We start from the raw sequence: 22,838 nt of genomic DNA on the forward strand, positions 1-22,838 counted from the left end.
TAATAGAATAAAAATCTGTAGCTGTATCTACTAAATGTCTTAATCACCATTACAGTTGCATTATGTCAAATCAACATATTTGCTTAAAATGGGAGTTTTTCTATCCTAGTGGTTAACATTTTGGATTTCGGTTTGAGAGTGCTGGGTTCGATTCCTAGCAAACCCTCAAATCATATTGGTTTGGACTGTCAAAGTGTACCTCGTACATTTATATTATTGTTGGAAAGTGCTATAAGTGTAGTCAATAAAAAAAAAATCAATTTAAGATCTAATACCGTAAGTGTTATTTTTTTCATTTATTTAAATGCATTGGAATAAATTTGTAAAACACATTTTTACCTTTTAATGGTCTTAGAGGAAATAAAACCCTTGCAGACTTATAAATAAGGCACTTCACAACTTTTGAGTATCCCAAAACTTACAGCAAACTTCCAACTTCGACACAACAACTGCATTAGGTACTTGGGAGTCAAACTTAGCATTTATAGTCAACCAGTAGTTTGTGAAAAAAGGCTTACTTTTTATTTAGAAAATTACTCAAAAACAGTAATTATTATGCATATCATCTGTTTCTGTGTGTGTACTTATTACAATACAGGGTTTTTTCTGTGGCTGCGACATCCCTTTTTTACCTGTACTACTAAACCGATTTTCACAATTGAGGTGTCATTTTAAAGGTGTATTATCTAGTGCAGGGACGAATGGTAAGATTGGCAAGTTTAGGGCTTTTCCCCCTAAACCCAGGGCTACAGATATAACCTTTGATTTATTTTCAGTGGTTGTTTTCAAAGAAAACACAGTGTTTCCTACCAACTTGTTTTATAACAATTTTTTAATGTGTGGAGTAATGTAACAGCTGATTACTTCAGATGAATTTTTCAATTCAAATGACAAACATGAGACAAAACTGTTGATGAAAAAGAATTTTGAATAGACTTTTATCGATAGTTGTAGCCTGACTATTAGGTAAATGACTCTTTGGTATGGGTCTTCAATCTAATTTTGTTTAACATTACAAATTATTAGTTTTATTCATCTTAACTACTCAACACACACATGTCTGTGGTCTTTAACAAACATTCATATATTTTATTTTCATATTAAAGAGCACAATATACCCTCTTGTAATATCATACAGTACTATATTTGATTTGTTGAAACCAACAAATTTTTTAACCTCCAGGGAGCAATTAATTACAAAAAGAAAACTTGACAAAAATAATCATCAGATATAGGTTAGACAAAAATTGTTTTTGGGCTGTTATAGAAATTACAGTGTCACAGGAAGCCGATGTGTCACTTTCTTCATTTCCTCGATGTACACTGTTTAATTGAACCTTTACGGGAATTACTTATTTTGGAATCACTAAACCAGAAGGTCAATTACAAGAGTAATACAGGATCCTCATACACAAATTATGTACTTTGTGAAGTATTTTATCCAAAATAGACCTTTTCATCCCAGTAACACAGGATGTATGAAGAAAAGTTGTTCCTACATTATTGAATGTTCTTTGGATTCCTTTGACAAATCGACTGATATCATGTGTGGGTGATAAGATTAGGAAGAACACATAGTGATCAAATATTTATGATTCACCAAAGAACATGGAGAGCCTAATAAAAAATGTTTTAATTGTATGTTGTTAATAAACTATGTAGGCTGTGTACAGACGATGTGACGTTACAGGGCCGGACTTACCTATGGGCGAAGGGGGCGAACGCCCGGGGCCCCCTTTGTACATTAGTTTTTATCATTAACTTCGAAAATTGATCAGACACTTAACAAATGGCCTTCTTTTGTAACAGCTTTATTTTTATTTTCGCTATCCTATGTTTAAGGTTATTGTTAGGTGCATTTTAAGGCATTACTAGGAATGAGATTCTTGACCCTAAGGGACTTTTTCTCAGAGTTGCACTGGGCCCCACGCTTAGGCCTGGTTTACATGAGCTGAGCGACGGACAAGTTTCAGTTTCAATGAAGCCGCTCGCCCGAACGTACGGCCGCGGCGAATGGGTTGAAGGGGGTCCCGTAAACGTAACTTGTAAAATTGTATTGTGTTAAATGGAGATTCACTGGAGTTCAAATACTTTTAAAAATAAAAACATTGCTCCGTTTATGTTTTATTAAATGTTATTCTTTTCTTTTACCTCTAAGTATATACCAATCATGATTTTAAGGGGTAGAAGTATATTATCCGTTCAATTGAAAGGTTTTGTAAAATAGTAATTAATTAAGTTATGCGTCCAAATTTTGATCTCCAATTACGTCTTTGGAGTCAAAATCATATACTGTAGCAACAGTAAGATTTTTAAAATCTATATAGACACTTTAAAACAACTAGAGTCGTCTGATGTTAACAAAAAATTACATTTATTGGGATTGGGCGAGCGTTGTCGTATGAAATCGTAAATAAGCGAATAAGCAGAAGCAGCTGCAACAATAAATGATGATAAGCTGATAAGGGATCCTGTCTAGTCCTGACTCTCACGCACGCGCATACACACACATAAAATGCCTTATCGCCTATCCAAAACAATTTAAATCACTTTACTCCCATAGTTTGTCCTTTGAGACTAGTGGTCACGTCAAGTTGGTTGAAATTGTCTTACTTTTGTGTTATTTTATTGTAATTCTGCAAACTAACAGTACAAAAACAAAGCTGAAGTGAGTAATGTTGTATTCAATGCTATGTTTGTGTTGTATTAATCGATATTGGATCCATTTAAACATCTTTCAGTTACTCATATAAATACTTAGCTTGTGAGTGTTTATTAGACATTGCAAGATTTTGCTCCTCAATAAAAAAACTCAAACTTGAAAGTCCCCAATGGTACTTTTCATGCTAGGACTTTAACATATTATAAAAACGAGAATGCCATAGGTACCAAAACCAGTATGAAAATAAAATAATCACACCTATATTGTAGTAATATTGAAAAACCATACAAATCGACGGCAATAATCGATAATTTAAATACGTAATAAACAAAAATATATCAATACTTCTTATCCAAATATATTATGGTAGCCTACCATGATACCATATCAAATATGCCGTCAATACATTTTTATTTTTGTGTATAAAATTAAAATATGCTGTATATAAAAATATGTTAAAATAGTTATATTTTAAGAAATTTTTTTTATATAGAACTTATTGCTTATTTGGCCTTAAATTGCTCTATTTGAAGCCTAAATTTAGAAAATTTTCCCGGGGGAGGACCCCCTAATCCCACTGGAGGACCCCCCCCCCTGAACTGAAATCCTAGGGCCCCATTGGAAAATTTGCCCGGGGCCCCTGAAGTCGTAAGTCCGGCCCTGAGTGACGATGTCATAGTGTGTCTTGGAACAGCAAGGAGTCTCGCTGACAAAACATCTAGTATAATCTGTTCCGTAGTAAGAAATCAACGTGCAGTGTAGAATGTTCCGAGATAATGTTCATACAACACTACCCCGAGGGTGAGTGTAGAAGGGGATAACAGCTTCTTCACCATTGTAGGGTAAGAGCGCCGTTACAGTAAGGGCCAAATCTCTGATATTTTCCTCTTTCCACCCCTGATGCAAGCTACTAACCTTACCTTACTTAAAAATCTAATGGTGTTATTGGTTTTTTATGCAAGGAAATGCACTTTTGTAAAAATGCAAACTATATATTGAATAATATTTCGTAGTACAGAGAAGGGATTTCATGAGAATTTTTTATACTAAAATCTGAAGAGTAATATAGTGTTAGGGACAAAGAGATGGTGTTTTAAATTATTAAAATAATGGTTTAATACTTAACAAACAATTCCAACACTATAACACACTACTGAATTACAAAATAACAAAATATTATTCTGATTGTGTTTTTACGATTATTGTACAGGTTGAAATATTTTTCAGTCCTGTACTTAACCAACCACTGTTAAACTTCAAAACTCATTCAGGGCATTCAACAAATTAGCTTGTCAACAAATTAGCTTGAAGATCTTCAAACCAAATTCATATTCATTTGAGATGATGATGTGTGTATTTTAATTTAACCCAAATATATGAGTGAAGGATGAGTAGATGAGTGTGATGCCTTGTGTAGCTTTGTTTGGCCTACTGACTATACTTCGTTCACAATAGCGGTTTTAGGGGAAGAAATCTATACCCCTTCACTTGACCCTTACCTTTAAAATAAAAGCTCAACAGCTGATTAAATTCAACATATACATTAAACACAAAAAAGTGGCGGGGGAACTTTCCCTTAAACCGCCTAAAGTATTGTGAACGAAGTATGACCAGCTGTTATATTAGTCAGGATCATTTATTGAAACTGAAAGCCCAATGATCAAGGACAGCTGGGTCCAGTTTCGAACAATCAAAAAGCTACTGACTTTTCTCAGGATCGAACCGGAGACCTTTTGATTACCAGGCAAGCACTATAACCTCTAAGCTACTTAGCAGTATAGCTTAGATAAAAAATATTTATCTCTGCACTAGAATTTCCTAATCTTCCTGAACTAGGTAACAATATGAGATAGATTCAACTTGTTCTTTTTTAGTACAAAACTGACTACAGCTAGTCCATAGATGGGAAGTCAACAGTTAAAACAAAGTACAGTGGGAAAATTTCAAAATTGTGAATAACCACACTCCAGCCTTCAGTGTTGATAAACTCATTAAGATATGAGGCATCGCAGTATTTATGAGTGATCAGCTGGACAATTAGCTGTTTAACATGGTTGAGTGTTACAAGCTCATGCTACATTAGGTCATTACCAGGTCAATAGCCCATAACATTGCTCATTGCCCAGCATCAGTGACTAAACACCCCCCAAGGCTTCATTTGACAGATAACTGATTCCTCATTCTAGATGGACCTGCAGATTAAATACATGCTTATTGACTTTTAGGGTAGAATCAATTGATAAAAAATATCAGAATAAATCTCAATATATGGTTTGATTGGTAGCCTATGTTTTTTCAACCAACTTTGGGTAGGCCTATTAGATTTTCTAAAATAAATTGCATCTGGGATGGTTTTTTTTTAATAAAACTTATAGGCCTACATGGGGTTCTTAACCACAGGTGATGTTTTCGTAGGACTACAGATTTACAATCACACAATTTGGTAAAAAATGTTTATTTAAAATATTTTTGACAAACGCTTGCTTTGAGTAGATACACATATTTACAGTGAGATCGGATGTGAAAGATTTACAGTATACTGTGATATGATGTAATGTAACAGTAAAAATATTTTTAACACACCAGTCTGACAACTTGACAATTTACAAAATAGCTAGTGAGGACAAATAAAACATTGCAATAGCCTAATCAAAAATTAGAAAAGGTTTACCTACAAATCTTTTGTGAAATGGCTTCATAAGGGTACTTTTAACTGATTTAGGCCTAAATGTGTTTTGCAATGCTGTATTGCCACAGAATGCCCAGACGCATGAATATTCGAGTACCTTATTATTTTATTTTTATTTACAATAAAACAAATTAGTAACTGGTGTGTTAACAGACTTGATTATTTACATACTTAGTGAAACCCCAACAAGTATTATGTTAATTTAAAAACTATTAAAACCTATAAAAACAATAATTAAAATATTTTTAATAAACTACACTGTTAAAATAAGCTAAAATTTTGGAACACGATTAAAAATGAATACAAAAATAGTTATCATGGTAGAATATCTGCTTAACCTTATAAAATAATATGAAAACCCCATTTTACATATATGACTTTAATTTAAAAGCACACACTTCAGTAATAATTTATTTTCCATAATCTTAGTATTATTGTGTCTTAATTTTGATTTTCAGTAATATGTTTCATAACATTGGTAATAGTTTTTGTATTAGATCAAAGAGAAGTAAGATACAGAGGAAACACTTAGGCCCTACCGTGCACTTTCAGATCTGGCATGTTTTGCCGAAAATATACTTGTCATGAGCAAAGAGGAGACCGAGCGAACACTGTGCGGAAATTCTTATGAGCATTGTACTACATGAGAGCAAGGGAACAGTCTTGGACTTGCCCAAGACACCAGCACTAGAGCTAGACACCATTTAAGTGTACCATTGAATTTTTCCTCTGTACCCTCCCTTCTCTGTGGTTAATACATTAGATTATGAGTAGATTTGGTTACAACATATTCTAACTTTGTTTTGTATTCAAAGTTTTGATTAATCATTTAGGCCTACAAATAATGATCGGTCTACATAAAAGTTATCTCGTCCTTAGTTACAATCTATAATAGATATGAGTTTAAGACATAGGAATAGTCATACAAAAATAAACTTTGTATACCCTAAATATTTTTCCTCTGTATGGTATTACAAAACCTAGTTTTTGTATATCTCTAATTTAAAATGTTGAAACTGCTGCAAAAAGTACTACAGGATTACCATGGCTCTTCTAATACAAGTCAGAGGCAATGCCAAACTTTCAGCCTACGGAAACAGATAATGGAGCAAACAGATGATGGAGCGTCTGTGCTATGTTTATGTAAAACGTTATTCCTCTTAATGCCATGATAACAGGCCGGCCGATATGTTGTCACACACCAACGCCACGGCCTTGTTTTTGAGGAGTCTATTGCATTACAAATACAGTAATGCCAATTTATGGCAGAATATAGTATTTAGGTTGCATTGTGAATCCATTCCTTAAATGAGAAAATCAACTTTTAAAAGTTGTAAAAAATTTTACAGAAAAATTATACAATTACAGCAGTTTGCATTGTTTTCTCAATGTTTATTATTCAATAAAATAATTTACACTCAGGTCTAAGCAATAGGATAACTTATTGACCAATTACAATTTATTCTGTAAAAGAAATAAAGATATAAGAAGAAAAGGCATAGGCCTATTTTATTTTAATTATAGTGAATTAAAAGTTATGATATTGTGCAAGTTTCAGCTATAAGTCAATCTATAGATATAAAATAAGACTATTTGTACTCTGATTTATAACCATATTTGCATAAACAGTTCATTGAGTGATCGTGGCCGAAGCAGACGGGACTGACACTTTACTGGGGCTAACAGTGGAGGAAGTTGTTTTAGTTACAGTAATTTCAACACTGCCTGATGTGCTTTCTTTTGCTAAAGCACTTTCCTTCTTATCTTCGATGTGTTGCTTCCGTTTAGAATCGCTCGCACTCAGAGAATGATTCGGAGAAGCACTTCTATCTCTCTGCTCGGAACTTATTCCACTTTCCTGTTCTTCTAAAAATCTATCCATGTAGTCTGTTATTCCAGGATGCAAAGTGTACTTCTTCTTCTCTAACCTCGCCTTATTGGCAAAGATGTCGTGTCGTTCTGTTTTCTTCCAAAGGTAGTAAAATTGTACTAGTTCTCCAACAGATCTCGTTCTTACCTTATCTTGATGAATTTGATGAAAATCTTTACCAAAAGCTCGTAGGCCGTTTTCAAAGTTGCGGCATTCTTCCTCAGACCACAAACTGCTTGTGTCGGAGGTGGGGATGGCATTTAGTCTTCGCCTACGTAGTGCCTCATCTACATTGTACCCACATTGCAGTAGGAGATACAACGCTTGCTCATCGTCTCTTGTATGAGCTCCGGTAGGAATAGCATGAACTCCTTGAGCATTACTAAATATCGGCTCCTGAGCCTTTACCAGATACGACTCTATATCCTCATCTGTCAGCTTATCTGGGTTCCAAAGCAATTTGTCATCATTTTCATATGGCAAGGCATCATCGTATTTACACAACCCTTCGGGAATTGTCGCTTGATACGAACTTCCTATCATGATTGTTTTTTTCAGCTCCTCCTCTTCACCTCCGTTTCCGTAGTCATCATCTTCCTCCTCACTCTGAGGCCTAGACAAACGTAATCTCAAAGATCGAGACGAGGCCTCGCCTGACGGTCTTTGCAGCCGGATTTTGTCCTCCTCCTCATCATCAGATCTCGTTTCAAAGTCTGTTTCTTTCTTATTTGCCATTTTTAACTAATATACAATACGGTACTTATTATTTGCCGGGCAGGTCGTCTAACTTGCAGGTAGTCCGTGTGGTGGATTGAGCCTATCTGAGGCAGTGGTCGTCCGGCTCTGGCCCATCAACTGCAACCAAAATAGAAGCTCTGCGTTACGCGGCCACTCTAGTTTATGCAAATATGATTTTATCACATTAGGCCTATTTTAATTTCAACACCACTAATTTGAAGTATTTACATTTAACTTAGTAGGCCCTACTACTTTCAAAAATATTACTAAAATTTCCAAATGATGTGTAATGTTTTGTTTCGAGATAATAAGATTTCAAAACTGCCATTTATTGTTTAAGTTCATATAGGCCTACCTAGTACCTAACTTATAGTTTGTTAAGAAAATATTACAGTTAAGGTTGTAATTGTTAGTCTACCTACATCAACTAACCAACTAGACACATACAATCATCTTGGTTGGTCCTGTTTACAAAGGAAAGGTCCATTTTTGATCTTGTAATAATAAAATGGTGTGTTTGTTTATTGAATACTGTGTCAATGCCATTCTTCATGAATATCGTAACCTATTATACTAACAGATTAGTTTGTTAGCTTTAGCACGTCTAAAATAAAATAAGAAGGAACACTAATTTGGATGAGGGTATATTACTGTAGAACACAACTTGAAATCAGATTTCCCCTAACCAGAACGCTCAGCAAGAAACAAAACATCAATAATACCAGCAACAGCGACGGATGTAAGGAGGTGCCGGAACTTGTGTGCATAAGGCACTCAGTGTGCCTATTTAATGAGATTAGTAACCAATTATGCAGATTTTATTCCCCCAAAAGAGAAGTCCGCCGGAATGCCGGAACGCCGCAAATCGAGCACTTGGTATGACAAATTTGTTGCGGTCATGTATTTTGGAGTTGTTTTCATAAAACTGACCTAAGTACACTCCTCAATCAACCCTTGGCTTTAGATAAGTAAAGGGAAATAAAAAATTCCCCAATTTTTCCCCAAAACCAACCATAAAGGCTATTTCGGTTACGGTACAGTAAGAAAAGTTAAATACTGTAGGCTTTGCTATAAATTTTGTTAGCCTACATTTAAGTTAGCCTATACAGTACTTCTTTAACATAACTTAACTTACAGCTTGCCGATTGTGATAATTTTGGTACACTTAGGTAGTGGATGAAATATGTTCATAAATTAAGTAGAAAACAACAAAAGTGTATTTATTTTACATCCTACAACAAGTTACTACTTCTAGGCCTTCTCAATTTAAGTTAATGAGAGAGCTTGGAATGCCCCATTGATACAAAGAATGTGTATGATTGCAATTGAATTTGTAAAATTACTTTCTCAAATTTTTTTCTAGCCTAGAACCATCAATTTGTGTACCATCTAAGTTAGGCTAAGTTTTTTGGAAGAAACCTCCAGTCTACTTTCGATTCAAATCCTTAATTGCATTGATTTAATCCTTAATTCTTAATTGCAAGATTTTATGTAGGCCTATTGCCTACTTAACATCTTAACTTATCTTGTCTGTTGACAAAATCTATGCAAATCCCAATTTGAAACAATGTTTACAAGTTAAGTACAGTACATATAGGTTATGCATTTTGGGGTTTGCACCCGATTCTTGAATTTATTTTTTATGTTAGGTGACATTAAAGGCAGCATTTAGCTAAGGCTATAATGCAAGACAAATTTACATAACAATGACCGTATAACTTTAGTGCTCGCCTATGTAATTAAAAAGGTCGCCGGTTTGTTCCTGAGAAAAGTAGCCTAAGTAAGTATAGGTAAACTTACGCTAGGCCTAAAAACTTGAGTTAGCCTTTTGATGGTTTGAAACTGGGGGTACACTTCCATATCTGTTGACACAAACCGAATGAGTAATATTAATTAGGTATTCAATTGTTTAATTCGATTATCGTTTGGTTTGTTAGGTTAGGTTAACCACCTAACTAACCAAACGATATATAGGCCTAGAATAATAAATAATCGATATATCGATCGATATTACTCATTCGGTTGTTTGTGCCAACAGATATGGAAGTGTACCTGAAACTGGACCCAACTGTGTCTGATCATTGGGCTTTAAATAGGCCTAAGGAATTAATCCTGACTAATCATACAGCTGATATTAGCCAGTAAAAAATCTACAAAGTTCATCCCAATCCCTTCTAAACTCATCCGTCATCCTTCACTCATATTTGGCTTAAAATAGCCTAGGGCCTACGCACCTTGGAGGCACCCCATCTAAATTGATAATTGATCGAGTCAACAATGAATGGGTAACTAACTGTCTTTACCTAGGACTAAGCCTAAGAAATCTAAAAAAATATACCAAAGATTTAGGCCAGGACTTCCTATAATCTGAGATTCATTTAATTGACAACCCCTGTGATGTTGTTATTGTTGTTTATTTTCCCCACTATTTTGACATGAGACTAAGTAAGAGAACGATAGACCGAAAGCAATTTTATGATAATGGTACAAATAAATAAGCCATAAGATAGCGCTAAGAGCTACAAAAAGGGTCGAAGGAAGAGAAGCAATCATTCATTCTAATATTATTACCGTAATAAAAATACAAAATTACGTGAATTTAAATGTTAATATAATGTGGTCCTTACCTTGTTAAATATTGTAGACTATATCAAAAGCTCCAACACATCCTTGTCAACAAACGCCTAATCGCGACAGTTAATAAATAAACACTTCAACAAACACAACACACACCCATTTTAGAGATTTTTGGAAATTTGTTCCTGCAGAGAGCAGACAGAAGCACAGAAACAGAACAACTAGTAGGGCTGTTCCAAGATACGAACATACTCCCCCGGTGATCAGTGAAACGTAATTTCATTGAATTACTTAATAACTATTAGAAAATAATATGTATCAATAACATTTTTGGAATAAAATCATCATTTTTAACTCAATTTGTATTGAAATTGTTCTTTCTAACGATAAAATTTAAGTTAGTTGACATGTAGAATTTTAAAATAGAAAACGTAACAGCGAAACTGCATAGAGTTTAAATTTTGGTTTAATATCATCATAGTATAAACCATAAAACATACTCCCTTCAAGAGTATGTATGATTCATCATACACTAACAAATAAATGTACAGGTGTGTTTTATCTTTGACTATGATATGATAATTGTTTGTAAGCCCTCGATTCAAATAAGGTCATGAATCTCTAGAGCACTGAGCTGTAATTTATTGTTACTGGAGTCACCACACCACTCTGTGTTTAAAAAGCGTACCACTGTTTTTGTCGGTTTTTTTAAGTTTTTCGTGTTGTTATGTTGGTCTGTCTATTCGAACCAATCAATTGGGGTTATTTCTTGATGGCACACTTTTCTCTACAGTGTTCAACCAGAGAGTAGTTTTTTTTTTCCCCTAGGACGCTAGGCACGAGATCGGGATTGTTTTTCACATTACTTCAGGCTAGATCTAGGGGTTGCGGTATTATCACTTACTGTATATAAAATCCATTGGCGATTTGGAGAGATTTTAACCCGGAACCTCAGGAACCGAAGTCCCGCGCTCTAATCACTACACCAGGGGCCCATTTAATAATAAACTACAAGTTACAAGCTACAACATGTAACTTGTAATTTCCATTAGATTTGCATTGGGCGATCCAGCTGAATTACTAATATATTAGTTTGTAGTTCATTATGAAATGGGCCCCAGCTCCCTCCATAGAGAGTAGTGACTCCAGTTATAATATATTCATCTGAATTCTCTAGAGTACTAGAGTTGTCTCTATTTAGTAATTTTTTCTTCATTATAATGATTAAACTTTAGTATTTTTTCACAGCACATCTCACCATGACCAAATATTACCCTCTATTAAGATCAATTAATCATCAGGTTGTTTCTGTAATTATTTCTTAATCTATGTCACTACACCTGGGAGGCTGAATGCTTATAGTGCTCGCCTACGAATCAGAAGGTCACCGAATCGATCTTCGATCCTGATTACTGACTGGCGTTAAAGTTACAACTGTTGTTTCTTATGGCTCTGAGCCGGGCGTGCCTTTTAATGTAAAAAGTTAGTTTTTTTATGCATGGGCTGGACAGTGGACACCCGAACCGATTACTATAATCACAGACATGGGAAACAAAGGTCAATGCTATAATTACTTATTATTTGCTACTTATGTATAGTTCATAGTTTGACAAAATTGTATTAATGGAGAAACCGTTGGAATAAATAAATAAATAAATATAATCATGCGCGAGCCAATGCTTCTCGAAATTAATTCAAATAGAAAAACAACATCGTTTTACCTTTTGTTTCCAACGGATAACTCTTTGACGGATACTCCTTGATAAATCCTTCAAGGTGGTGTTAATGATAAACTTTCCTTCTTCTTTCTTCAATTAAAGCATGGATTAAATTATGATTAAATACTCTTTTAATTAGGGCCTAAAAAAATAAAGAGACAGCATAAAAGAGAAAACAAACTTTTTAATTACGTATATTTATTTTAAAAAGAAATATTAATGTTGTACAAGTAAACATTTATATAGTATGCTAGTCCACAATCTGGCAAAGCAATCGAAATGTCACTGAATACTGACAGCTGACATTTGTCAATATTATTTTCTTTTCATTTTGTTTTCATTTAATTGCTTTCCCCTCACCCCTTTCCTTTTCTCTTTTTTCGCACAAAATAGTCCCTAAAATTAATTTTATAGATTAGTTTGGTGTCATCCATACCTCTCACTAGAGAATTTTCAATTCATTACTGCTAATTTAAAAGTTTTGCTGTTTAAATACTTTTTTATTAAGTGAATTTGCATGATTGGGTGTAGTGTCATAACATTTTAAATTAGACTAAGTTTTTGAATGTAAGTTAATTCTTCCTTTTAAAAGGTTATCTGTATCAAGCTTTATCCTTTCTGCTTTCTCCTATGAAAAGTGAAATGTATGCTTGTTAGTATTGATTTTCTATAGGTTATGTGATTCGATTTTTAAATCCTAGCTTAGGGTTAGAGAAACAAAACTTATCATTATCATCATCTTTAAAATCAGGGTCTAAAATACACAACTTAATTTACTCACAATATTTACAATGCAAAGTAAATAGATATAAGTTAAGTTACATTTTAGCGTTACCTAGGGCCTGTTATTGTTTATTTTAAAATTATGTATTTTTATTTAGTCTATCCCGCTTGTTACTTATCCTATTACATGGAACTTGTTATTTCCAAAACCGTTACTAAACCAGTGGAAAAAGAGTGAATTTTTGGCCTAAGCCTAGCTTAAAGTTAAAACTCTCAAGGTATGTTGAACCTTTATTTTCACCATCCTACTTTAAGCTCCTAACTTAAGATGGTTTGTTAAAAACTGATGACGTAACTTAAAATGTTCAAACTAATTCGTCCGCAGACAATCAATGTTAAACTAGTTACTAAACCAGTGGAAAAAGAGTGAATTTTTGGCCTAAGCCTAGCTTATAGTTAAAACTCTCAAGGTATGTTGAACCTTTATTTTCACCATCCTACTTTAAGCTCCTAACTTAAGATGGTTTGTTAAAAACTGATGACGTAACTTAAAATGTTCAAACTAATTCGTCCGCAGACAATCAATGTTAAACTAACTTAAGTTTATTCATAGTTGTTTGTGATTTGATTGGCTATGTTATCATGTAGGCCTAGTTTCGAGTCCACAATCACTTTGCACGTGAGTGTCCTTAAGCTTATGGTATTTTTTAGTCAACAGGCTGGCCAATGTGATGTATTGTGGCAGGTTTATGTTGTGAAACTAAACTTAAGCCTACTTACTAATTTTTTTGGGAATTTAAAAGGAAAGCACTGACAAAAAGTACAAATCCGATGGTTTCCTAGGGTAGGTGTAGTGGGCTGGGGAGTGTGTGAGCCCGCACTGTTGCCAGATACCATAGATTAAACTATCCGACCAGAGAATAATTTATTAATATTCTCTGTTTGTTTGGTTATTAATATTAATATATTATTTAATCTTATGGCCAATAATTTATGACCACGTATTAGATTTATTTTACGTAATATGGCTATATGGTACGTAATAAGTTATACACCTTAGGATAGGTAAGTTAACAAAGCTGTTATTATAAATAATAGCAAGTTATTAATTAAATCTATTTGTACCGTACTGTAAGTAATATCTCCATCAGTTAAAAAAATGTACAAGTTATTGTTAAGCAATTGAAAATAATTAAATTAAAGGTACTTAACTGAAAAAGTAATAGCCTAGTAAAATACTAACTCATTGGTGCAAATAGGCCTACAAGGATACATTTATTTCACAATTTAATCAAGAACAGTATCAGTAATCGAATAACCAATTCGTAGTTTAAAGGAATGAAAATGCAGGACGGATAGTTTTTCAATTGAATGCAATTTTGCAACAGGTGCTTATACAGTTGGATAGAGGTAATTCATCCGATTCACATAATGATAGAATGGATGGTTCGTCCGGATGAATCGTTTATGAATCAGATAGCCTTAGTACCCATCAAGTGTATGTAATGAATCTTTATTAACCTCACCTAATAGTATTTACAAAAATATTTAGAAAAAAACAGTAGTATCCAAATAGTAAATAGAGAAATCTATGTGTTAATTAAGTTAAACCATTTGACTCGTAACCTACCAGCAATGAGGGTACGTGTGCCCAACATTTTACAATTTAAATATTCTTAGCATAATTTAAAGAAAGTTGTTCCTCTTCTAGAATTGGATCTAAGAACTTTTCAGCCTTCTAAACAATAAACTTTAAGGCTAGGCTTCAAAGAAACTTGTTCAGTAAGTTAAATTCTAACACATGGATTGTGAGAAGATTGAATCAACTATTTTAGACAATCATTTATGCCGCAAGATAACAACCTCCTAGTAACCAACTCGGTAAAATGAGGATCTAAGTGAAACTGTACAAGGTAGGCCTAGTTGTAGGTATATTTATTAAAATAAATTGTTCCAAAGATTTATTGTTTCAGATTGAACATGCACAATGCATTTGGTAGTGAAATTACAGTCCACAAAATCAGTCCATCCGACCCTTCATCAGAATTCCACGGGTAAGCCAGATTAACTAAGTTTAATATCTGTAAATAGTTTACTCTATATCCAGCTGGTATCCATTCAAACAGATACTGTAGGCCTAAGGATTTTTTTTAAGGCTACGGACACCTATAGCTTATTCTACTTGCCAGCAAAGGTTCTTTATATCACCAACTGAGTAAGTGATCGACCCTATAGAAATCTATAAAGTTATTTTCTTTAAATTTCTTAGAGTATGTAGGCTATGTTTTCTAAAAGCTTGAAAATGTTGCACTCATTCACGTCTTGAATTTTGCAGGTTGGATGCTGTTTTCAAAAAGCAGTATTGCGATGAGTCCAGCATGATATCGCAGAATTTGTTTGAACCTGAAGTGGAAATTATAGTCAAAGAGGTAACCACTTTGTGCACTTGTGAGGTCAAACATTTTAACTTTACACTCAGTAGCTATCAGTTTCAATAAATAGGCCACCTGAAGTAGAGAAGAGGTTAGTTGGCTAGGGTAGGATGCCCAGAAGAGTTGGGTGAGTACTGGTTGCTCTGGTTAGGCCCTTTAGTTGAGAGTTTTTGTTAGGGAAAGTAATATTTTAAGGGGATTAACAGTTAAATAGGATTCGTGATTTTGATAAGGGAATTTCTTTTGGGTTGAATATTTTGTTTGATATAAATTACTTGGAAGTATATTAGTTTTTGGGGATTTTTGTTGTTGTTATGATTGTTTTATTGTTGTATAGAATAGTTAATTGCTTTGAGATAGTAAAAAGGTTCAGTACTTTGAATTTAATCTGGTCCTATCATTTAACAGCCATCCAACTCCTAACTAAAGTTTATATAAGGTTAAAGATCCGGGTTTCACTAAAGCTAAACTCCCATGTGTATATGCAAGATAACCTGTGATGGGTGAGAGGGTGTCCTGCATATCACAAAGGGGTGGAGGCGCCCCTTTGTAAAGTGATTTTATAATTTTTTTGTCCTAGGACGCTAGGCATGAGCTCTAGATTGTTCATCACATTACTTCAGGCTAGAACAAGATTGATAATTTGTTTGGAGATATTTTGCAACGCTGACACACCTGAATGTGTATTTTAAGGCGAGAATGAGTGTTGGATGGATAACTGGAGATGACAGCTTTGTTATTGACCAAGATCAGCTGGGTACAATTTTAAACCTATAAAATGCAAAAAGAAATTAAAGCACTTGACATATTCTACAAGAAAACATGTGTAACAAATTACATGAGGCTAATAACTCTTTTAATTTTTATACATTTTATATTTCTGTTGCAGGATTGGAATTTCACCGATGTCTTGGCTGACTACATGTTAGCTAGCCGAGAGCTGATAGGGTTTCCTGATCTTCCAAGCCTTCTCGCTCCCACGGGGGCATTTGGTAAATGAATATTTCTACTTGATAATCTTACTCTCCTGTGGTAGTTACACCCAAGAAGATATTTGGCCTAACAAAATGTGTACACTTCCCGTCTTCTTCATCGGCATTAACAATTTTCAACAAGTCTTTTGTTACTTTTTCCTCCACTTGTTCTATCCAGATTTTCCTTTCGTATTTGTTTTATTGCAACTTATCTTCATTCCCAGTCTGATTCAGGCGTCTGATTTTTGCCTCAGTACAAAACGATTTTGTAAATCGTGAACAAAAATATGTTGTTGGGCATGTCGATCTGGTTTTTATTACGAAGTTTCTCAAATTTAAGACACCTTTTCACTACCAAACCTTCTTTTTAACGCACATGGTTGAAGATGATAGCTTTTCTGGGAAATTATTTGAACTATAAAGTACAGTATACCAATATGAAAAATTATTAGTTTACTAAGCACAAACACAGCTTCTTGAAGAATCTTTGTAGTTTAGTTTTACACGTTTGATTGTAGGCTGTGTGTTACAATCAGATTACATTTAAATTTACTAGGCTATGAGTAAACTTGTTATTAAAAAAATACTTAAATAGCATTATGCCACTACTTTCTAATGGTAGATCCAAACATTGATTAATTTGCAAGTTATCCCAGTTTTTGTTTTATTTCACTAACAAGAAGCATTTGTTTTCCAAGGACTTTAATACTTTACACTGTCTTTTTACTGAATTCTGTATGATGAGATAAACATAACTATTTTTGTTATAGTTTATTATGTCTAAACTTATTTCCAGATATGTACCTACCAAACCAGATGCCATACTTTGATGGCAAAACCATCGTGAGAAGGACAAGAGGACCGAGAGCCGTTAGATACATAAAAGATGAAAACGGAGTGAAGTTCTACCTTTGTGAATACTGCGAGTACAAGTGCAGAAGTCCAGGGAATCTCGCCAAACATGTTCGCCGCCACACTGGAGAAAAACCTTATGTCTGTCCGTACTGCGATTATAAGGTAACACTCTGGTTTCTATTGGTAGCCTCTCATTTAGTTTGATGGTTTTTAATATAAACTTGTTCTAGATTTATAGGACTTATTTTTCTAAGATAGAGAGTAGGCTTACCTAAACCTCTTCCTCATTCGGTAACCCTGCTATCCTCAGAAAAAAACCTATGACCTTGTGCTCTTTGTTAAATTCTTAACCTCAAATGTATAGATAGTTTGAATTTTTGACCTTATTTGATTTATTTATTGAAGCTCCGCTGTATAATAATGTGTTGTTGTAGGCTGCAGACAGAGGCAGTATAAAAAGTCACGTAAGGAGACACACGGGTGAACGACCTTACAAGTGTACCTACTGTGATTACAAGAGTCCCTACACTAGCACACTGAGGGCTCATATGAGGAAACACACTGGGGAAAAACCATACTTCTGTACCAAGTGTGACTACAGGTAAGGAGACACGGGTGAACAACCTTACAAGTGTACCTACTGTGATTACAAGAGTCCCTACACTAGCACACTGAGGGCTCATATGAGGAAACACACCGGGGAAAAACCATACTTTTGTACCAAGTGTGACTACAGGTAAGGAGAAACACAGGTGAACGACCTTACAAGTGTACCTACTGTGATTACAAGAGTCCATACACTAGCACACTGAGGGCTCATATGAGGAAACACACTGGGGAAAAACCATACTTTTGTACCAAGTGTGACTACAGGTAAGGAGAAACACGGGTGAACGACCTTACAAGTGTACCTACTGTGATTACAAGAGTCCCTACACCAGCACACTGAGGGCTCATATGAGGAAACACACTGGAGAAAAACCATACTTTTGTACCAAGTGTGACTACAGGTAAGGAGAAACACAGGTGAACGACCTTACAAGTGTACCTGCTGTGATTACAAGAGTCCCTAAACCAGCACACTGAGGGCTCATATGAGGAAACACACTGGAGAAAAACCATACTTTTGTACCAAGTGTGACTACAGGTAAGGAGAAACACGGGTGAACGACCTTACAAGTGTACCTACTGTGATTACAAGAGTCCCTACACCAGCACACTGAGGGCTCATATGAGGAAACACACTGGGGAAAACCCATACTTTTGTACAAAGTTTACCAAAATCTTGAAAAAAATTATCATTGCTCATACTCACAATTTTATGTACTTTTAAAACAATTTATCACTATTACTATAATTTTTTAGGTTTAAATGATAATTATTATCTACAAATTCTGTTCAGAATTAGGATATTTTTGGTTGGGTTAGGTTAAGTCATAACATAAATCTTTCTGATTAATGTGCAAATTATATGGTCTGAATAAATCAACGGAAAAGGTCCAAATATAAAATAATAACGATTATGAAACTGTTTCTCAGGTGTTCTCAAAAAGGTGATCTCGGCATTCACATGCGCAAACACTCCGGTCACAAGCCGTACCCGTGCACCGTGTGCAAACAGAGATTCACCGTGAGCAGTGCGTTAGTCAACCACATGCGAACGCACACTAAGGAGAAACCTTACAAGTGCATCATCTGTGGAGACACGTTCTCCCAATCAGGCAATCTCAAGAGTCATCTGTTTAGTCATACCAAGGTAGGCCTAAATCATTTAAGTAGATAATAAAATATATTTAAGTACACATTGTTGCAAAGACAACCAAGATCTATTTCCGAGACCTACAAATGGGAAACATGTAACAGTTCCAGGCAGAGGTGGTCCCTGGGGGAGGATTGGAGGGATGAATCCATCTCAAATATCAGGATGGACCCCGTTTTTAGGCTTTACATTTACCTGGTAGGAATGGGGCACCCTTGTTGATAGAACTACATGGGAATTTTATCCCCGCATTTAAGTTGTCGGCAGTTTTTTATCGAAATAACTTAGGCGTAGTTGAAAGCTTAACAAAAATAAACCCATCGATCTTGTCATGAATTGAATTTTTATGGAAAAAAGATTGGCCGTCAACCTCTTGAATATACACTAATTGTCAGATTTATGTCAGATTGAAACATTGAAAATGTACAGTTTTTTCTACACTATGTGAATTCTATAACTAATCCTTTTTTTTTCTTTGATTGGCATGTTTCTAGCTTAGTAGATATAGTCAGACTTCAGTGCGAGAGGTACATGGGTTCAATCCTTCAAAAAAGTTTGAGGGTTTGAACTTCTCTCCCATGAACATTTGTGATTCTTATAAAATTCCATTTGTGTAAGCACTAAAAAAATTTCCTATTCCACAGGCCAAACAGTTCAACTGCGAACACTGTAGCTACGGCACCAACCGCAAGAAACTACTAATGAATCATGTTGCTAAACACGAGTCTGGCGAACTACCGACTCCCGAGCAAGAAGAAGAAGAAGAATCATCCGGGGATGAAACCAAGTAGACTCTTCCTGAACCAAACAATCCAAAGAGTAACATTGTAAGCCTCGTAAGTGTGTAGGCATAGTAAACCGGGAGAGATATTTTGATAGGGTTTAGTTATGAACAACGTTTTGCTCATAAGGTTGTATTTGTTTTGCATTTGCAAAAAGATGCAAGATTAATTTATGAAAAGAACTGAACGATCAAAACATCTATGGTTTAAAAAAACAAATATTAGCTTAACAGTTGAAGATTTTTTCACCACACTATGATGTTTTTAGTTGTTTTACATGGGTTAATTGGTGGCTGAAAGTTACTTTTTGCTGGCTATCATCGTCGTTTGGGGACCGAGCAGGTTTTTACATCCCTAGGGCCGCAAAATAAGATGACCGCTTACTTTCTTAAAGTAGTATCCATAGCATTGCAATAGAATTGTTCTATTGTCACCGCTGCCTAGCAACTATTTATTTTTTTATTTGCTGATACCTCGAATTATTCCTTCAAATAACCTTAAAGTTTTAGTTGTGTTGACTGTCAGTGTGCATTATTATTGTGGTAAATAGTGGTAATAAAGTATAGTGTGGTGAAAAATAGCGTTCGTACCACGGACCGAAAGGGTTTTGCAGCTCTCGATCGATTTTCGGCCCTAGGTGCGAAATATTCTATTGTTGTGCAACTGAATGCAAAAAAGCTGCCTATGATGGGTTTGCGTTCTACCATTACTGGTAATTACTCAGTTCGGTTCATTCTTGTTCTGTATGGTCATACCCAATGCTTGTTCGAAATAGCAGACAAGACCAAATACACCTGTCTTTTTTTTTCTACGGAAGAAATTAATGGGAATAATAATTCTTCGATGTAATATATTAGTACTGTGCAGCATGTTGTTCAAACTTGAAACTTAAATGAATGAATCGTGAGAGTTTGATTTCATTTGAAGCCATTTGATCCTTATGTTCAACGCCATAAAAAAGAAAGAAAATGATCTTAACACAGTTAGGTGGTTGAATTTTAACTCCTTAGATTCGTAAATTTAATTCTCGCAGGATGTGAGAGGCGATTCATTTTACCAGTTTAAAAACATGATCAATAATTTTAAATCTACTATTTTCACGTTACCTATTGTTATTGTGACTGTTTCGTTTTATTTAAATATGGTATTTGCGAGGAAACAAATGTCCCTAAGTACAATCTTACAATAACATTTAATAGCTGCTAAGGGATGTACTTGTTTATGGTTAAGGTATGTCAATGAATATCTATTTTCCTATTTATTTTCATATGATAGTTATTTACTTGTAACTTGGAAACAAGAGTGAAAATGGGCATTTGTTATGTTTAAAATTGTGTTTCCTCCACCAGTCATTTGTGAAACAAATAACTCTGTAGTTAAAAAAATTAACAGAAGAAATCGACTTGGCAAAGTCACCTGTATTTAGCGACTGCAATATTTCAGGGAATTTTTATAGATGTGATATAAAGATAATCTTGCCAAACGTAGAAGCAAATGTTAAAGTAGGTTTATTTTGTTATGTATTTAAAGAGTTTTATAACCAAACACGATATGCTTTATTCAATTAGTTACGAGCAAAATTCTAGTCAACGGAAACCTGATGCTTCACAATCAAATGTCTCTTAAGCTAGTCAGTATTACCAAATTTATTTACGGAGTTTATGGTATAGGTTATATTTTTAAATATCGTGTAGTCGTAGACTTTAGATCGGAGTAGACTCAATGTAATGCAATATTTGATAAACTGTCTAATAATGAAATATTTGTTATGTGTGGTGCCCATATTGTAATGTACAGTAAAATACTCGTCAGTCATTAGATAGGCAGACTGTGTAAAAACATATTCTATGTATTAATGTCTATGAGTTTAATACAAATAAAATGTTTTGTAAAATATTTGTCTGTTCTTTAAACCAGTTTAGCATTATTTAATGAGTTTTATATTTTTCTTTTGATCATTATAAGTATAAGTAGCCTACGTTATTGATGAGGATGAAGAAAATATCATTGGTTCCTCAAAGTACGCTTTGTATAGAATAATTTATGTGAATCCCTTAAAGTTATTCTTTCTTTCTCAAACAGTGTTACAACCATGTATGCAGTTAATAGACCTGATTTTTATATAAATATTTATTTTGACCTTTAATTAAAATAAGTAATACAATCAAATCAAGAACATCAATTAATTGCAAAAATTAATTACCCTTAATGTAATAGTTATAATTTAAACATTAAAGTGTTGTTTGGCTCAATTCAAGCTTTTAGTGTATGCCAACAAAATATGTTGTACAAAATGATTAATGATTATGCAAGAAGATAAAAGCAAGGGAGTAGTAAAAACCTTATAGTAATCACTTGGTGTTATCATTGGCCAGGAGGGCATTGTACTCCCCGCAACGACTTGGATTAGCAAAGCAATAAGTCATGCTGTGGATATTCATCCTACTCTCTTAAGGTACGTTGCATGGAGCGACAGGTGCGACGGTTGCGCAGCGACTGTCGCCGAGCGGCTGTCGCGGGACACTGATCTTAGGGGTTTTGCTTAGTCCTGTTTTGCTTGGAGCTACTGTCGCTAGAGCCGCGAGCTGCAGTCGCTGGGTACTGCTCCAAGACCAGTCAGGAGCGACAGTCGCTTAGCGACAGTTACATTTCTGATTGTTTTTATAGTGTACAAGTACTGTACAACATTTTGACAAGTTCGATGACCTTTTATTTTCGCTATATGGAGTCGGACAACGTCTGGGATTAAGTTAAATTTTAGTGGTGAGGAAGAATTTTAATATATTAGTAGATTATTTAGATTGTCGAATTTAAAGACTTCTAATTATATTTTCGTTTAGGTGATTCAAAAAAATATTGTTCGTTTAAATGGTTATTGATCAAATTGGCTTAAAAGTCAGACGTGTCATATGTAAATATATAAAATGCCAATTATTAAAGTAATGTGGTAAGAAGAGGCTATTCAAATATTAATGGAGTATATAATGTAATTGGTATTTTTTCCATTTACAATACAATCAATAAAACATAATTTTAACTCTGTGAGGAGGTTGTTTATA

General features: G+C 34.5%; 2 protein-coding genes across 4 annotated transcripts; one reads left to right on the top strand and one right to left on the bottom strand.

The window, feature by feature from the left end:
• Positions 1–5,113: 5,113 nt before the first annotated feature.
• LOC128993357 (mesoderm induction early response protein 1-like) lies at positions 5,114–10,731 on the bottom strand. Its single transcript, XM_054417202.1, has 2 exons — positions 10,587–10,731; positions 5,114–8,076 (listed from the first exon to the last, which is right to left on the bottom strand). Exon 2 carries the CDS (start codon positions 7,954–7,956, stop codon positions 6,982–6,984), a length of 975 nt encoding a protein of 324 aa, XP_054273177.1. The 5' UTR covers positions 7,957–8,076; positions 10,587–10,731; the 3' UTR covers positions 5,114–6,981.
• A 1,873-nt stretch (positions 10,732–12,604) lies between these two features.
• On the top strand, positions 12,605–21,639 carry LOC128993554 (zinc finger protein 239-like). 3 transcript variants are annotated; one of them, XM_054417524.1, is made up of 8 exons: positions 12,605–13,255; positions 14,951–15,031; positions 15,313–15,406; positions 16,299–16,401; positions 17,180–17,400; positions 17,673–17,839; positions 18,778–18,994; positions 19,642–21,639. In XM_054417524.1, the coding sequence occupies exons 2-8, from the start codon at positions 14,958–14,960 to the stop codon at positions 19,786–19,788; spliced, it is 1,023 nt and encodes a 340-aa protein (XP_054273499.1). In that variant the 5' UTR covers positions 12,605–13,255; positions 14,951–14,957; the 3' UTR covers positions 19,789–21,639. The 3 variants fall into 3 exon arrangements, with proteins under 3 accessions (XP_054273499.1, XP_054273500.1, XP_054273501.1); XM_054417525.1 differs by having other exon boundaries at positions 12,605–12,906; XM_054417526.1 differs by having other exon boundaries at positions 12,605–12,821.
• Positions 21,640–22,838: the final 1,199 nt, after the last annotated feature.

The sequence above is a fragment of the Macrosteles quadrilineatus genome, unplaced genomic scaffold (genome assembly GCF_028750875.1).
Source record: "Macrosteles quadrilineatus isolate MER2022 unplaced genomic scaffold, UCM_ALF_1.0 Scaffold_4__1_contigs__length_99947679, whole genome shotgun sequence".
NCBI classification, from domain to species: domain Eukaryota; kingdom Metazoa; phylum Arthropoda; class Insecta; order Hemiptera; family Cicadellidae; genus Macrosteles; species Macrosteles quadrilineatus.

Coding starts and splice junctions, on each gene's coding strand:
- LOC128993357 (XM_054417202.1), bottom strand. CDS start 7,956: ATGGCAAATAAGAAAGAAACAGACTTTGAAACGAGATCTGATGATGAG.
- LOC128993554 (XM_054417524.1), top strand. CDS start 14,958: ATGCACAATGCATTTGGTAGTGAAATTACAGTCCACAAAATCAGTCCA. Junction 15,407..16,298: donor TGGAAATTATAGTCAAAGAG/GTAACCACTTTG, acceptor TTTCTGTTGCAG/GATTGGAATTTCACCGATGT. Junction 16,402..17,179: donor CGCTCCCACGGGGGCATTTG/GTAAATGAATAT, acceptor ACTTATTTCCAG/ATATGTACCTACCAAACCAG.